At 46.4% G+C, this 17,935-nt stretch overlaps 1 protein-coding gene across 1 annotated transcript; it reads left to right on the forward strand.

Moving 5' to 3' along the window:
• The first annotated feature begins 682 nt into the window (after nt 1–682).
• LOC139402531 (transmembrane protein 39A-like) lies at nt 683–17,786 on the forward strand. The gene is made up of 10 exons (XM_071146528.1): nt 683–974; nt 3,813–4,014; nt 5,947–6,169; nt 6,321–6,404; nt 7,059–7,213; nt 8,198–8,308; nt 13,362–13,584; nt 14,543–14,730; nt 15,469–15,589; nt 15,997–17,786. The coding sequence occupies exons 2-10, from the start codon at nt 3,908–3,910 to the stop codon at nt 16,270–16,272; spliced, it is 1,488 nt and encodes a 495-aa protein (XP_071002629.1). The 5' UTR covers nt 683–974; nt 3,813–3,907; the 3' UTR covers nt 16,273–17,786.
• The last annotated feature ends 149 nt before the right edge of the window (nt 17,787–17,935 follow it).

Here is a 17,935-nt window from a genome sequence, read left to right on the forward strand (position 1 = left end):
TATCCTATTAGAGAAAGCAAAACCACCACCATCTCCTCAGGGTGAACTAGGCTTTGATGTGAAGATCACAGCTGTATGATTTGATGTCTCTGGATAGAAAATGGTGTTGGTGTAAGTTACTCCCTCTTAGGGACAATGAAGGAAATGTTTTCAATAAAGTTATTTTATAGATACCTTTTGTGTACAGGTGTCTTCTTCACCCAACTGGTTTCCATTTCAAACATGCTGGAGGCAAATGACACTCACACACTGACACCCAACAGGCTGGCCTATAGGACACACAGACACTAGGAAGCTCCTCCATTGTCCAGTAAGTTACACAGACAGTGAATGCCTGCTTCAGACCTATATATGATCACCTTTGTGTTGTGATCAGATTAGCTCAAGGCAAGGTAAAGACAAATTGGCAGAATTGATTTGTCAAATTACATTCAGGGTCAAAGGCCATCCATATAAGATGTGTGCCATGGGATGTCATACTCGCTTGTGATTAATTTATTCAATATAACAAAGTTAGCAGGAATTAAATGCATATTTTTTTATTTAACATTTACCCTGTGTTGAAAATGTTAACTTGAAAAGCCACTGCTTTGCAAGAGGATTGTACAATTTGTGTAAATATTCGTCACCAAATTCGTGTGCGGCTGCGTGGCTGAAGAACACGTCGCATGAATGATGACGTTTTGGCAAAACAGGCATCGCTTTGCCACGTCGGTCTCTGTGTGCTACTAGTGACTGTAGCTAGCTACTGTTGCACTGCAAACAGACTCGTTTTTAACCGTATGTTTGTTGTTGGAGGTAAACCGATATAACGTCCTGTGTGTTTATAAGTAGCACACAACCCCCGTCCCCGCTAAAACCTATGAATATATTCCCTTTTAAGACGAGAGAAATGTTCGCTCCTGTCTCGGCTTGTCAACCCACAATTGACTGATGCATCCGTGTCCATACCATCCGCTTTTTGTCAATGTTGTGTGAGTATTCTGTTTAATTCCTGCACGAGTAGCTAATTAGCTAGCTGTTTTTGTATACGATGCATACTATTAAACATAATATACCCAGGCTAGCTAACTTCCCCCATTTGAAATGATGAATCCTGTGCATTGTCTCGTGTCTCTATAATAACAAATAACAGTTCGATCATGTCCAATAACACACAAAAACTAGCTAGCACCGTTCGTTAGGTAGCTTGACAATGTTACTGAAAATATCTAGCTAGCTACAAATTGCTTATACATATCTAGTTAAATGTGTAGTAAGTACAATATGTGTTTAGCTAGCTAACTTTAGCTACGTGTCTTGAAAATACAACTTTTCAACTTCTATGAGAATGTTTCATCTTCTTGAATGTTATAAAGTAGTTAGAAATTCGATGTTCTGCCATTTGGGAATATTGCACTCTCAATACAAGTGTCAGACTTGTGTAACAGTTGCCTATAATATTGTAACAGCTTCTATCAGCCACAGTTTACCACGAACTGTCATAAAGCCGTTACTTTATTGCGCATGCCTTCTGATCTGATTTCCGCATTTTGCAAAGTTGAAAAACTGCAGTTTCGATACAACACTACATACAGTACAGTCATGCTTAAGAAAGTGTTGCCTGAGAACAGTAGCTAGCTATGTTTGCAGATAGGCTACTCTGATCTGATGCGAGCATGGCTAAAGTGGATGTTTCTAATGCCGTTATCACTCATCATCACCAGCAACATTAGTACATTGAAGGACAGCCTAGCTAGTCTAAGTTGACTGGCACCTTTGCATCCCTTCCCTGCTCCTCCAGTAGTCAAGGTTGTAGTGTACTGGACTAGCCAGCTACCTTTGTTTTGTGGTTGTGGGCATTGTCTCTCTCCCTAACTCCTTTCTGTTCAGTCTCCCTTAGTGGAATGGCTGTGTGTGGATTGTTCCAGCAAACTATACATTAGCCTATGTACAGCCACTAGGAAGCTCCTCAATTATACACACACACACACACACACACACACACACAGACACAGACAAAGGTAATTGCGATAACCTGGTTTGCTTATCTCTTGTTCTATAACCGTGGCATCTACAGTAGCTACGGTTGTTGTCTCACCTGGCTGCCATTGTAAAGTGTGTTTGGTGACTGTGTGCTTGTACATGCATTCGATACCTGTCTGTGTGTGTTGCCTGTCTGTGTGTGTTGCCTGTCTGTGTGTGTTGCCTGTCTGTCTGTGTGTGATATTTGCCTGTCTGTCTGTGATGTTTGTCTCTGTGTCTGTGTGTGATTTTTGTTTGTCTGTCTGTGTGTCTGGTCTGTTTGTCTGTCTGTGTGTCTGGTCTGTTTGTCTGTCTGTGTGTGTTTGATGCCTCTGTCTGTCTGTCTCTGTCTGTCTGTGTGTGATGCTTCTCTGTCTGTCTGTGTGTGATGCCTCTCTGTCTGTCTGTGTGTGATGCCTCTCTGTCTGTCTGTGTGTGATGCCTCTCTGTCTGTGTGTGTGATGCCTCTCTGTCTGTGTGTGTGATGCCTGTCTGTGTGTGATGTCTGTCTGTGTGTGATGCCTCTCTGTGTCTGTCTGTGTGTGATGCCTGTCTGCCTGTCTGTGTGTGTGTTTGCCTGCCTGCCTGTCTGTCTGACTGTGTGATGCCTGTCTGTCTGACTGTGTGATGCCTGTCTGTCTGTGTGTGTGATGCCTGTCTGTCTGTGTCTGTGATACCTGTCTGTCTGTGTGATGCCTGTCTGTCTGTCTCTGTGTGTCTAATGTCTGTCTGTCTGTCTGTCTGACTGTGTGTGATGCCTTGTCTGTCTCTGTGTGTCTGTGTCTAATTCCTGTCTGTCTCTCTGTCTGTCTGTGTGTGAAGTCTCTCTGTCTGTCTGTGTGTGATGCCTGTCTGCCTGTGTGTGTGATGCCTGTGTGTGATGTCTGTCTGTGTGTGATGCCTGTCTGTGTGTGATGCCTGTCTGTCTGTGTGATGTTTGCCTGCCTGTCTGTCTGTCTGTGTGATGTTTGCCTGCCTCTCTGTCTGACTGTGTGATGCCTGTCTGTCTGTCTGTCTGTGTGTGATGCCTGTCTGTCTGTCTGTCTGTCTGTGTGTGTGATGCCTGTCTGTGTGTGTGATGTTTGCCTGCCAGTCTGTCTGTCTGTGATACCTGTCTGTCTGTGTGATGCATGTCTGTCTGTCTCTGTGTGTCTGTGTCTAATGCCTGTCTGTCTGTGATGTCTGTCTGTCTGTGTGTGATACCTGTCTGTCTGTGTGATGCCTGTCTGTCTGTCTCTGTGTGTCTGTGTCTGTCTGTCTGTCTGTCTGTCTGTGTGTCTCTGTGATGCCTGTCTGTGATCAGTCTGAGGATGTCGTCTTATGTAAAGTTGCATGACCCTGGGTGCTAGACTGTGGTGATGTTGTCCTACCAGTAACCCAGGACCTATTCACCCACCTCTGTTCTATTGACTCTGACCTAGTCTGGCCTTGTCTTGTCACCATCTTCCCCAGGGCTGCGTTCAGTAGGACACCATGTTCTGGAAAGTTTAGACAGAAATACATTGTTTATCCTACGTCATATCATCCTACGTGCCTCTCCGATGAGAAGAGTAGCGACTCATTCATGGCATGTTTTTTTCAGGAGACGTCTATCTGCAACGTGTGTGTGTACACATTCTGTCCTTTATTGGGACTGTTCTTTATTGCACCTGGGTTGTGTTCATTAGAGCACACACTATAACAAAATGGGTTGCAATGTGCACATGTTCAGATCGTATTCTACCTCCCTGTTTGACTCTGTTTTCTAACGTGTTGTGCCTAATGAACATGACCCTGACGTTGTTTTCTCTCTCTGTCCGTCTCTCCAGTGGCCTGGCTGTGTTGGGCCGGGCTGTGAGGTGGTGCTGGTCTCTGGGTCTAGGTGGAGAGGCAGTAGCAGGGGGTGTTGAGGTGGTGCCTGGCCATGCCCGGGGGCCGCAGGGGGCCAAGTAGACAACAGCTGAGCCGCTCTGCTCTGCCCTCCCTGCAGACTCTGGTGGGGGGCAGCCTCGGCAACGGACTCAGAAACAGGTTAGGATAAGAACACAGATATTGTCCACACACACACACACACACACACACACACACACACAGATGGGGTAAAGTAGTGTACTACAACAAGCAGACATAACCCTCCTACCCCACCAAACACAAACAGGCCTACATGATTTATTGAGCCAAGCCTTATGGGAAGTTAAATGTGTAGTTCTAGGCTATTTGATCACACCTTCTGTTTTTAAAATGTTACTGTGTCTCCATCTACCATGAGACGGTCACAGCTTCTTCCTTCCCGTCCTGACTGTGATTTAACATTCAAACATAATTAGTGTTAGTCCTGTAGATGATTGGTGTGAGTGAGGGGGGTGGAGTCAGATTATTAATACCACACCTCCTCTGAGGAGGAAGAAGGTATGCCAGCTCAGATCAACACCGATGAGGAAGAGGCATCGAGATCATTTCACTTCCTTTGTTCTGTTCTTTTCTCGCCACAACATGTTCTCCTTTCCCTGACTGTTAATCACATTCCTGCGTTCTCCAGTAGTAGCCTGGTGGACTCGTTCTCCAGTAGTAGTCTGGGGGACTCGTTCTCCAGTAGCAGTCTGGGGGACTCGTTCTCCACTAGTAGTCTGGGGGACTCGTTCTCCAGTAGTAGTCTGGGGGACTCGTTCTCCACTAGTAGTCTGGGGGACTCGTTCTCCAGTAGCAGTCTGGGGGACTCGTTCTCCACTAGTAGTCTGGGGTACTCGTTCTCCAGTAGTAGTCTGGGGGACTCGTTCTCCAGTAGTAGTCTGGGGGACTCGTTCTCCACTAGTAGTCTGGGGGACTCGTTCTCCACTAGTAGTCTGGGGGACTCGTTCTCCACTAGTAGTCTGGGGGACTCGTTCTCCACTAGTAGTCTGGGGGACTCGTTCTCCAGTAGTAGTCTGGGGGACTCGTTCTCCAGTAGTAGTCTGGGGGACTCGTTCTCCAGTAGTAGTCTGGGGGACTCGTTCTCCAGTAGTAGTCTGGGGGACTCGTTCTCCAGTAGCAGTCTGGGGGACTCGTTCTCCACTAGTAGTCTGGGGGACTCGTTCTCCAGTAGCAGTCTGGGGGACTCGTTCTCCACTAGTAGTCTGGGGGACTCGTTCTCCACTAGTAGTCTGGGGGACTCGTTCTCCACTAGTAGTCTGGGGGACTCGTTCTCCACTAGTAGTCTGGGGGACTCGTTCTCCACTAGGAGTCTGGGGGACTCGTTCTCCACTAGTAGTCTGGGGGACTCGTTCTCCACTAGTAGTCTGGGGGACTCGTTCTCCACTAGTAGTCTGGGGGACCCGTTCTCCAGTAGCAGTCTGGGGGACCCGTTCTCCAGTAGTAGTCTGGGGGACTCGTTCTCCAGTAGCAGTCTGGGGGACTCGTTCTCCAGGGAGCAGTCTGGGGGACTCGTTCTCCAGGGAGCAGTCTGGGGGACTCGTTCTCCAGGGAGCAGTCTGGGGGACTCGTTCTCCAGGGAGCAGTCTGGGGGACTCGTTCTCCAGGGAGCAGTCTGGGGGACTCGTTCTCCAGGGAGCAGTCTGGGGGACTCGTTCTCCAGGGAGCAGTCTGGGGGACTCGTTCTCCAGGGAGCAGTCTGGGGGACTCGTTCTCCAGGGAGCAGTCTGGGGGACTCGTTCTCCAGGGAGCAGTCTGGCGGACTCGTTCTCCAGGGAGCAGTCTGGCGGACTCGTTCTCCAGGGAGCAGTCTGGCGGACTCGTTCTCCAGGGAGCAGTCTGGCGGACTCGTTCTCCAGGGAGCAGTCTGGCGGACTCGTTCTCCAGGGAGTGGTTGTCCGGCGGACTCAGATGCTCAGCACACTAACACTCAAGCTCAAGGCTACTCCAGAACCACAACACACCAGTAACCCCAGCTTCTCTCTATGCCCCCCTCCCTCCAGAACCACAACACGCCAGTAACCCCAGCTTCTCTCTATGCCCCCCTCCCTCCAGGAGCAGTAACTGTGTGGGTCTCTCTGCCCCGCCCCTCTCGGCCCTCATCACGCCGGAACCCGTCCGTCACTACCGGATCCCTGACCTCCCATTGGACAGCAGCCTGCTGTTTGAGTTCCTGCTCTTCCTCTACCTGTTGGTGGCGCTGTTTGTTCAGTATATTAATATCTACAGGACTGTGTGGTGGTACCCTTATAGTCACCCTGCTGCCTCCACCTCTCTGGTGAGTAGTAGTGAACACACACACACACACACACAGAGATAACCTACAACTCTGGTGAGTAGTAGTGAACACACACACACAGAGATAACCTACAATTCTGGTGAGTAGTAGTGAGCACACCTTCAGTCCGTTTGTTGTCTCCTCTCTGCAGAACTTCCATCTGATGGACTACCACCTGGCTATCTTCATCACAGTGATGCTGGCCAGGAGACTGGTGTGGACTATAGTGTCAGAGGTATCTTTCTCTACCTCTCTACCTCTCTCTCGTGTTATCTCTCTATCTATCTCTTTCTACCTCTCATCTTCTCTCTCTTTACCTCTCTCTCTCTTTACCTCTCTCTCTCTTTATCTCTCTCTCTTTCTACCTCTCTCTCTCTTTCTACCTCTCTCTCTTTATCTCTCTCTCTTTATCTCTCTCTCTTTATCTCTCTCTTTCTACCTCTCTCTCTCTCTACCTCTCTCTCTCTCTATCTCTCTTTCTCTCTTTCTTCCTCTACCTCTCTCTCTTTCTACCTCTCTCTCCCTTCCTCAACTTTATCTGCCTATTCATCAGCTGTTTCTAAACTGGTTGCATCATGTTTGTGGTGTAGTAGTAGGGATGGGAGTGAACTCGTTTCTAGTATTTAGGCCTACGCTGATCCTCCTTGTTGCATCGTTCGTGTGTGACTGGCTTAGTATTGTTGTGTCTGGACTCTGGCCAGGGTTGTGTGTGTTTGACTGACTTGTGCTTTATATTGAGGATTGTGGTCTTGTTATGTTCGAGTTAAGAGCTTAGTGTGTAGCAATGCATTGTGGTTGATTGTGCTGTCTGTCGGTGGATCGTGTTTGTATAACCTCTAACCTGTGCGTGTGTTTCTCTGTCTGTCTCCCCCCCCCCCCCCCCCACCAGGCGTCTCAGACCAGTCCATGTTCCTTGGTGCGGTACGTGGTTCTGATCGCAGCACGGCTCAGCCTCCTCACTCTGTGTGGCTGGGTTCTCTGTTGGACCCTGGTCAACCTGTTCAAGAACCACTCGGTGCTCAACCTGCTCTTCCTTGGATACCCGTGAGTGTCTGTGTTGAGAGAGCGGAGCTACCAGAGGTTTCAGACTAGTTACTGTAGGACAGCAGCTCTACAGTTGATGTGTCAGTAGTCTGGTGGTTTGATTCAGAGATGGTGTGTTTACTGGGAAGTAGTGTGTTTTATTGTTCTCCATTATCTAGTTGATCAGTGTCATATTCTCCATTATCTAGTTGATCAGTGTCATATTCTCCATTATCTAGTTGATCAGTGTCATATTCTCCATTATCTAGTTGATCAGTGTCATATTCTCCATTATCTAGTTGATCAGTGTCATATTCTCCATTATCTAGTTGATCAGTGTCATATTCTCCATTATCTAGTTGATCACAGTGTCATATTCTCCATTGTCTAGTTGATCAGTGTCATATTCTCCATTGTCTAGTTGATCAGTGTCATATTCTCCATTATCTAGTTGATCAGTGTCATATTCTCAATTATCTAGTTGATCAGTGTCATATTCTCCATTATCTAGTTGATCAGTGTCATATTCTCCATTGTCTAGTTGATCAGTGTCATATTCTCCATTATCTAGTTGATCAGTGTCATATTCTCCATTATCTAGTTGATCAGTGTCATATTCTCCATTATCTAGTTGATCAGTGTCATATTCTCCATTATCTAGTTGATCAGTGTCATATTCTCCATTATCTAGTTGATCAGTGTCATATTCTCCATTATCTAGTTGATCACAGTGTCATATTCTCCATTGTCTAGTTGATCAGTGTCATATTCTCCATTATCTAGTTGATCAGTGTCATATTCTCCATTGTCTAGTTGATCAGTGTCATATTCTCCATTATCTAGTTGATCAGTGTCATATTCTCCATTGTCTAGTTGATTTAACACATGGTTCTTTATCTCCCATTGTCCTCTCTCTCTCTTTCTCTCTCCTCTCTCTTTCATTTTTCTCTTTCGCTCTCTCCTTTTTCTCTCTCTCTCTTTCATCCCTGTCTCTCTGTGCGACAGGTTTGGGGTGTATGTTCCCCTGTGTTGCTTCCATCAGGAGAGTAGGGCCCAGCCAGTGCCTTCAGACTGTGGTTACTCAGACCAGGACCTGTCCCATGGGCCCTTCTTCAGGTAAACATAAACACACACACTCCCCTTATTCAGGTAAACACTCATAAACACACACACTCCCCTTATTCAGGTAAACACTCATAAACACACACACTCCCCTTATTCAGGTAAACACTCATAAACACACACACTCCCCTTATTCAGGTAAACATAAACACACACACTCCCCTTATTCAGGTAAACATAAACACACACACTCCCCTTATTCAGGTAAACATAAATACACACACTCCCCTTATTCAGGTAAACACTCATAAACACACACACTCACTCCCCTTATTCAGGTAAACATAAACACACACACTCCCCTTATTCAGGTAAACACTCAAACACACACTCCCCTTATTCAGGTAAACACTCATAAACACACACACTCCCCTTATTCAGGTAAACACTCATAAACACACACACTCCCCTTATTCAGGTAAACATAAACACACACACTCCCCTTATTCAGGTAAACATAAACACACACACTCCCCTTATTCAGGTAAACATAAACACACACACTCCCCTTATTCAGGTAAACATAAACACACATGCTCCTCTTATTCAGGTAAACATAAACACACACTCCCCTTATTCAGGTAAACACTCATAAACACACACACTCCCCTTATTCAGGTAAACACTCATAAACACACACACTCCTCTTATTCAGGTAAACATAAACACACACGCTCCCCTTATTCAGGTAAACATAAGCACACACACTCCCCTTATTCAGGTAAACATAAACACACACACACTCCCCTTATTCAGGTAAACAAATGAAACCCCAGACTTCACTGTTGTCTCCCCCAGCCAAACACACCCTTCTGCTCAGACTGGGGGACAGAACATTGATTTAAAAAAAATGTCAATTAAAGTTCCCTGTGAAGTGGGTGGAATCAGAGGCAGTCAGGAACTCCTGATTTCTTCTCTCTCACAGCCTGGGACAGATTCCTCTTTGTTTGATTGTGTGAGTTTAGTCCGTGGTCTTTTCAGCTGACACCCCACCTAAAGGGTGGGCATTTTAAAGTACCATAGAGAGTACACTGCAAAGAGACAACAATGTGATATTCCTGTCATGTGACGTTTTCATAAATGCAATAATAGTGTCATTTGGCTTTTGTCTGATCTGTTTTATTTCTGTGTCTGTATTAATAATGTCAGTAGGAGCGCTGGGCCCCGTATCCACAAAGAGGCTCAGAGTAGAAAATTGCTCTTAAGTGCTGAGAATAGAGAATCTCCTGCTCTTATGGTTCAGTATACGAGCTATTGATGAAACCTCTAGTCGTAAGAGTCCTACCTAGTTGACAGATCTTTAGGACACCAGCTGTCCTAATCAATTACCAGTTACCAGCAGGCTTCTTCTTTATCAGAACCATTGTTTTAAAACAAGCTTCTTGATAATAGAGAAGGGCAGTGAGTCAGTGGTACTTTATTAGAACCATTGTTTTAAAACAAGCTTCTTGATAATAGAGAAGGGCAGTGAGTCAGTGGTACCTGCGCCTTAGTCAGGCAATTGCTTTGTAGATGTTGAAAGAATGTTTTGATATTTCTGTATGATAAATCTAGACTTAAATGCAACATTATTTTCAATTGTCATTTTTATTACAAAAAATGTACACCTTTTTCTCCCCAATTTTGTGGGATCCAATTGGTAGTTACAGTCTTGTCTCGTCGCTGCAACTACCGTACTGACTCGGGAGAGGCAAAGGTCAAGAGCTGTGCGTCCTCCGAAACACAACCCAACCAAGCCGCACTACTTCTTGACACAATGCCCGCTTAACCCGGAAGCCAGCCGCACCAATGTGTCGGAGGAAATGCCATACACCTGGCCACCGTGTCAGCGTGCACTGCGCCCGGCCCGTCACAGGAGTCGCTAGTGCGCGATGGGACAACGACATCCCTGCTGGCCAAACCCTTCCCCTAACCCGGACGACGCTGGGCCAATTGTGCGCCGCCCCATGAGTCTCCCGGTTGCGACACAGCCTGGACTCGAACCCAGAATCTCTAGTGGCACAGCGATGCACTGCGATGCTGAGCCTTAGACCGCTGCTCCGCTCATGAGGCGACGCAGCAGTATCTTTGACAGTGATTTCACACGAGGCCTATTTCACATAATATAATAAATCACATATTGTAGTTTTATTATTTCATTAACCTACATCATGTTACTTCTAGTTATCCCTTTGGAGCACAATATCACATTGTTAAAAAAGGTGCCCAAATTGGACATGCCTATAAGTTGGGCAGTTGAAGGCATCTAGGGCCTAATTATCGACCTTTCAAATGTCGTATGCAACATTATCATACATGATCAGAATGAGTTTTTTTTTTTTTAAATGGTTATGCTTGCCAACATATTCATCCACAGTTAAGAGAAGGAAGTGATCGTGTCATGTGACAAGGATATCAAACGTTTTATCAATGTTTTAATTGGGTTCAGAGCGAGGTATTATTCTCCATCCACTGTGGTTGTCTGACACATGCTATTGGGTTCAGAGCGAGGGATTATTCTCCATCCACTGTGGTTGTCTGACACATGCTATTGGGTTCAGAGCGAGGTATTATTCTCCATCCACTGTGGTTGTCTGACACATGCTATTGGGTTCACAGCGAGGGATTATTCTCCATCCACTGTGGTTGTCTGACACATGCTATTGGGTTCACAGCGAGGGATTATTCTCCATCCACTGTGGTTGTCTGACACATGCTATTGGGTTCACAGCGAGGGATTATTCTCCATCCACTGTGGTTGTCTGACACATGCTATTGGGTTCACAGCGAGGGATTATTCTCCATCCACTGTGGTTGTCTGACACATGCTATTGGGTTCACAGCGATTTGATTATTCTCCATCCACTGTGGTTATCTGACACATTCTATTGGGTTCAGAGCGATTTGATTATTCTCCATCCACTGTGGTTGTCTGACACATTCTATTGGGTTCACAGCGATTTGATTATTCTCCATCATTGGATGTTGCCAATTATTTTAATGATTACTTAATGGAAAACTTAGGCAGGAAATGCCAACAACGAACAGTGAGTGAGTCCATCGTATTCATACATAAAAAAAACTAATAATGAAACAATGTTTTTCTAAGTTATAATTTTGTGAAGTTGGTCTGGGAGAGGTGGAATAATTGTTATCGTTCAATAATGACAAACCTCCTGGCATTGACACCTTAGATGGAAAGCTACATAGGAGTGGCTCTAGAGTCGGCTACCATCCCATCTGTCATATCTTTAATCTGAGCCCCGAGGAAAGTCTTTGTCCTCAGGCCTGGAGGGAAGCCAAAGTCATTCCTCTACCCAAGAGTGGTAAAGTGGCTTTTACTGGTTCTAACAGCAGACCAATCAGCTGGCTGCCAGCTCTTAGCAAACTGTTGGGGGAATTGTTTTTGGCCAAATACAATGCTGTTTCTCTGTAAACAAATGAACAACAGACTTTCAGCATGCTTATAGAGAAGGGCACTCAATATGTACTGCACTGACACAAATGACTGACTGGTTGAAAGAAATTGATATTAAGAAGATTGTGGGAGCTGTACTGTTAGATTTCAGTGCAGCCTTTGATATTAAGAAGATTGTGGGAGCTGTACTGTTAGATTTTAGTGCAGCCTTTGATATTAAGAAGATTGTGGGAGCTGTACTGTTAGATTTCAGTGCAGCCTTTGATATTAAGAAGATTGTGGGAGCTGTACTGTTAGATTTCAGTGCAGCCTTTGATATTAAGAAGATTGTGGGAGCTGTACTGTTAGATTTTAGTGCAGCCTTTGATATTAAGAAGATTGTGGGAGCTGTACTGTTAGATTTCAGTGCAGCCTTTGATATTAAGAAGATTGTGGGAGCTGTACTGTTAGATTTCAGTGCAGCCTTTGATATTAAGAAGATTGTGGGAGCTGTACTGTTAGATTTCAGTGCAGCCTTTGATATTATTGACCATAACCTGTTTTTGAGAACTTGTGTGTTGTGGCTTTTCAACCTCTGCCATATTGTGGATTCAGAGCTATCTATCTAATAGAGCTCAGAGGGTTTTCTTTAATGGAAGCTTCTCTAATGTCAAACATGTAAATTGTGGTGTACCGCAGGGCAGCTCTCTAGGCCCTCTACTCTTTTCTATTTCTACCAATGACCTGGCACTGGCATTAAACAAAGCATGTGTGTCTATGTATGCTGATGATTCAACCATGTACACATCAGAAACCACAGCTAGTGAAGTCACTGAAACCCTTTACAAATAGTTGCAGTCTGTTTTGGAATGGGTGGCCAGTAATAAACTGGTCCTGAACATCTCTAAAACTAAGAGCATTGTATTTGGTACAAATCATTCCCTATGTTCTAGACCTAGTTAACCTGCAGCTGGCCCAGAACAAAGCAGAACGTCTTGCTCTTCATTGTAATCAGAGGGATAATATTAAAACTATGCATGTCCTATGCATGCCAGTCTCTCTTGGCTAAGAGCTGAGGGAAGACTGACTGCTAGGGCTGGGCGGTATACCGTATTTGACTATATACCAGTATTGATGCACGGACCGGTTTGGGTTTTTACTTTACCTTCTATAACGGTATTGAATGTTTGGTTTGTAAAAAGGGATACGCCGTGTGACACGCTCTTACCCCACCAGACATGCCACCAGGGGTCTTTTCACAGTTCCGAGGTCCAGAACATATTCAAGGAACCGTACAGTATTATACAGAACCATGAGCGCATGGAACTCCCATCTCATAAAAAAATAAAAAATAAAATAAAATATTTCACCTTATTTAACCAAGTAGGCCAGTTGAGAACAAGTTCTCATTTGCAACTGCGACATGGCCAAGATAAAGCAAATCAGTGCGACACAAACAACAGAGTTACACATGGAATAAATAAACATGCAGTCAATAACACAATAGAAAAGTCTATATACAATGTGTGCAAATAAGATAAGGGAGGTAAGGCAATAAATAGGCCATAGTGACGAAGTAAATTTCAAATTAGCAATTAAACACGAGTGATACCTGGAGACTGAAGAAAAAACTGGTCCTAGATCATTATTACTTCTCTCTTCTCCCTCCAGGCCTAAGGACTTCCTAGCATTACTAAGGGAGAACCTGAGAGAGCAGTTTACCACTCCAGGCCACATCCCCCACCACACCTGTCCCCAGCCCCCGTCTCCAGAACTCATCCGCAGCGAGGTGGAGGAACTCCGGAGCGACTTCAACCGTCGCATCAAGGAAGTCCTCTTCAACTCCCTCTTCAGCGCTTACTACGTAGCCTTCCTCCCCCTCTGCTTCGTCAAGGTACAAACCCTAACCCTTACTACGTAGCCTTCCTCCCCCTCTGCTTCGTCAAGGTACAAACCCTAACCCTTACTAGGTAGCCTTCATCTCTGCTTCGTCAAGGTACGTCACACTTCCTCTCCCTCTCCTTCCTCCACTCTTTCCCTCCCTCTAGCAGGTTGCTGCTTTCCTTCTCCTCCCCTCCCCGTTATCCAAGGAACTGTCAACCCTCCTGGTACTCATCTCCCCTCCCCGTTATCCAAGGAACTGTCAACCCTCCTGGTACTCATCTCCCCTCCCCGTTATCCAAGGAACTGTCAACCCTGCTGGTACTCATCTCCCTCTCCGTTATCCAAGGAACTGTCAACCCTCCTGGTACTCATCTCCCCTCCCCGTTATCCAAGGAACTGTCAACCCTGCTGGTACTCATCTCCACTCCCCGTTATCCAAGGAACTGTCAACCCTCCTGGTACTCATCTCCCCTCTCGTTATCCAAGGAACTGTCAACCCTCCTGGTACTCATCTCCCCTCCCCGTTATCCAAGGAACTGTCAACCCTGCTGGTACTCATCTCCCCTCCCCGTTATCCAAGGAACTGTCAACCCTGCTGGTACTCATCTCCCCTCCCCGTTATCCAAGGAACTGTCAACCCTGCTGGTACTCATCTCCCCTCCCCGTTATCCAAGGAACTGTCAACCCTCCTGGTACTCATCTCCCCTCCCCGTTATCCAAGGAACTGTCAACCCTCCTGGTACTCATCTCCCCTCCCCGTTATCCAAGGAACTGTCAACCCTCCTGGTACTCATCTCCCCTCCCCGTTATCCAAGGAACTGTCAACCCTCCTGGTACTCATCTCCCCTCCCCTGAGTCTTTGTGTGTTCACAGTTTCCTCCTTCAGTCTCCAGGTATCCTAGGTGCTGTCTCCTGCGTTTGTGTTAAGGCCCCTGAACCCTAAAACGTGGTCTTCTCTCCCCCTCCAGAGTACCCAGTACTATGACATGCGCTGGTCCTGTGAGCACCTGATCATGGTGTGGATCAATGCATTTGTGATGCTGATGAGCCAGCTGTTACCTCCCAGCTACTGTGACCTGCTGCACCGCTCTGCAGCCCACCTGGGGCGCTGGCAGAAGCTGGAGCACGGCTTCTACAGCAACGCGCCACAGCACGTGTAGGTGGTTCCCACACACACACACACACACACACACACACATACTTCTACAGCAACGGCCCACAGCACGCTTAGGTGGTCCCCACACACACACACCCACACACACATACACACACACACACACACACACACACACACACACACACACACACACACACATACTTCTACAGCAACACGCCACAGCACGCTTAGGTGGTTCCCACACACACACACACATACTTCTACAGCAACGCGCCACAGCACGTGTAGGTGGTTCCCACACACACACACACACTTCTACAGCAACGCGCCACAGCACGTGTAGGTGGTCCCCACACACACACACACACACACACATACTTCTACAGCAATGGCCCACAGCACGTGTAGGTGGTCCCCACACACATACTTCTACAGCAATGGCCCACAGCACGTGTAGGTGGTCCCCACACACACACACATACTTCTACAGCAACGCGCCACAACACTTGTGTGTCAGTACGTAACCCAACCTTTTCTCCTGGAGAGCTAGACATATGCAGGATTTTGTTCCAACACATCTGACTCTAATCAACTGTTCTTCAGGACTCTACCAGGTGCGTTAGAGCAGGGATGGAGCAAAGCCCTGCATAAGGAGGATGTCTCCAGGAAGAGGGTTAGCCACCCTGCTGTCCACCAGACTGTCTAGTCTTCTAGGCAGGGTTCTATTGGATCTGTCGGCTGTAGGATCAATCTCCACCTCTTCGTTGTGTGTTGCAGGTGGTCTGAGAGTACAGTCTGGCCCCAGGGGGTGTTGGTACGTCACAGTCGTAGCCTGTACAAGGCTGTAGGACCCTACAACGTGGCCCTGCCCTCAGACGTCTCCCACGCTAGGTTTTACGTGAGTCGCTGTCTTTCACTAGACCCTGTAGTCTGTGTGTGTTTATGTACTGCCTTTCACTAGACCCTGTAGTCTGTGTGTGTCCATGTACTGCCTTTCACTAGACCCTGTAGTCTGTGTGTGTTTATGTACTGCCTTTCACTAGACCCTGTAGTCTGTGTGTGTTTATGTACTGTCTTTCACTAGACCCTGTAGTCTGTGTGTGTTTATGTACTGCCTTTCACTAGACCCTGTAGTCTGTGTGTGTTTATGTACTGTCCATGTACTGCCTTTCACTAGACCCTGTAGTCTGTGTGTTTATGTACTGTCCATGTCCTGCCTTGAGATGTCCCTTTTATTTACAAGTCTAACTATAGATACATGTTAGTAAATAAATACCAGTTGTGATGTTATTTATTGTGTTGCAGTTCCTTTTCCACAAGCCGTTGCGGATCCTGAACCTGTTAATCTGGATCGAGTCCAGCGTAGTCCTGTACCAGTTGTACTCCCTGCTCCGCTCTGACAGCTGGAACCACACCCTGTCCCTGGGCCTCATCCTGTTCTGTAACTACTACGTCCTCTTCAAGCTGCTCCGGGACCGCATCGTGCTGGGCAAGGCCTACTCCTACCCTGTTACCTCCAGTACCGGGTCCAGCACCAACAACAGCACCGCCACCAACGGCCTGGGGCTCAAGTCCCAGTGACACCCCAGGAGAGGGTTCTGGAGCTGGGGGACGTGGGTTCGGATACTCCCTAGCCTCCCTGCCACTATGGCTGTACGGAGGGATGGGTGGAAGGGGTGGAGGTGAGAGAGGGGTGCGGCGTGCAGCAGGAGGGACTGACTGTGAACTCATATTGTTTTGATACGGTTCTATTTTTCATGCAATGTTTATACCTATTTAAATAATATTTTATTTTGTATACTGTTTTCAAAAGTAACAGGGCATTACGGTAGTATTGTCATGTGATGTTTGTTGTTGCTTCATGGTGCAAAGCGATTGGATGGGAGAGAGTGAGTTGTGTTCTTAATGCCATGAGGCCCCGCCCTCGTGCTGTGCTAAGCTCTTCCTCCTATGCTCACCGCGTTCCGACTTCCACCAAAGATGCTTAAAGAAGGCTTCAGAGCCAATCAGATGGCGCCGGCGGCCAATCAAGGAAGAGACTTTGGCTCGGTTGGCCAATCAAGGAAGCGACTGAGGAGACCCCGCCTCTCCCTGCACACTGCCTCTTTAGAGAACATATTCATCCCTTTACGGTGTTTTATTAGGATTCGTTTCGTAGCAAGACCGTCTGCAGTTTGGCCATGAGCGCTGACTCTGGTGCCTGTAGAACATACCACATCCCAAATGGCACCCTATTCCCTACATAGTGCACAGCTTTTGACCAGAGCCTTATTAGCCCAGGTTAAAAGTAGTGCACTATGTAGGGAATAGGGTATAATTCGGGACAGGCCCAATGTCTTCTTTGCAGCGTCATGTTCATTCAGGTCATTAATTTACCACAAATAGCCGCTCTTCATTTCACTGTGCCCGAGAAGCGAAAAACATAGATATAGTCTGAATAGAATGGACACCACCACCGCAACAGATTGAATGGCCGTTTTTCTAGATGGGAGACGAACCGCGTTGAATGTGCAGACGTGTGTATGTGCTTTACTTTCCAGTGTGTGTTTGAAATTAAATTACAAATGACACTTGGTATCTTCAATGCTACACGTTGTGCTCCGCTGCCAGCAGTGTTATTTTAAACAGCTTGCCTTGTTGCCAGTCCCAGATGACCATGTGGGATGGCTTCTAGTGCCATAACTGTCCGCTCATCCATTCTATCTTGTTCCTTTTCTATGAGCAGCTGATCTAGAATGATTCATGTTTTATTAACGTGCCAAAATCCCAGGTTGCCTGTATGATCACGTTTGTTCACGGGCGCGTTCCAACCTTGTCTTTTAATGCAGTCCTGTTGTAGGCGCCTCTCAGCAGATTGCTATATGAAATGAATGATGAATGTGGTACCTGCGATGTTGTGAGATCTGATATGTGCAGGATGACTGCAATAAAGATGACCTGGAACGTTAGCTGTGTGTTTATATTTTCAGTGGGTGAGGTGGAAGGAAGATGGAGGGGGGGGGGCATGGACCATCGTATGGCTCACAGTGTTGGATTTTCGATGAGCATTTTTCATGCTGTTGAAATATGAAATAAACTAAAATAACGCTGTTAAACTGACTTGTGAAATGTTTCTGTTTGTCCATGACACCGTGTAGATAAGAGATGAAACCACAAAGACCACAAAACCACATTATGCATTTTATTCCAAAGCATTATAAAGTTGATATATATATATATATATATTGCTGCACAGTTGTTTTTG

The sequence above is a fragment of the Oncorhynchus clarkii genome, unplaced genomic scaffold (assembly GCF_045791955.1).
Source record: "Oncorhynchus clarkii lewisi isolate Uvic-CL-2024 unplaced genomic scaffold, UVic_Ocla_1.0 unplaced_contig_8744_pilon_pilon, whole genome shotgun sequence".
NCBI lineage: Eukaryota > Metazoa > Chordata > Actinopteri > Salmoniformes > Salmonidae > Oncorhynchus > Oncorhynchus clarkii.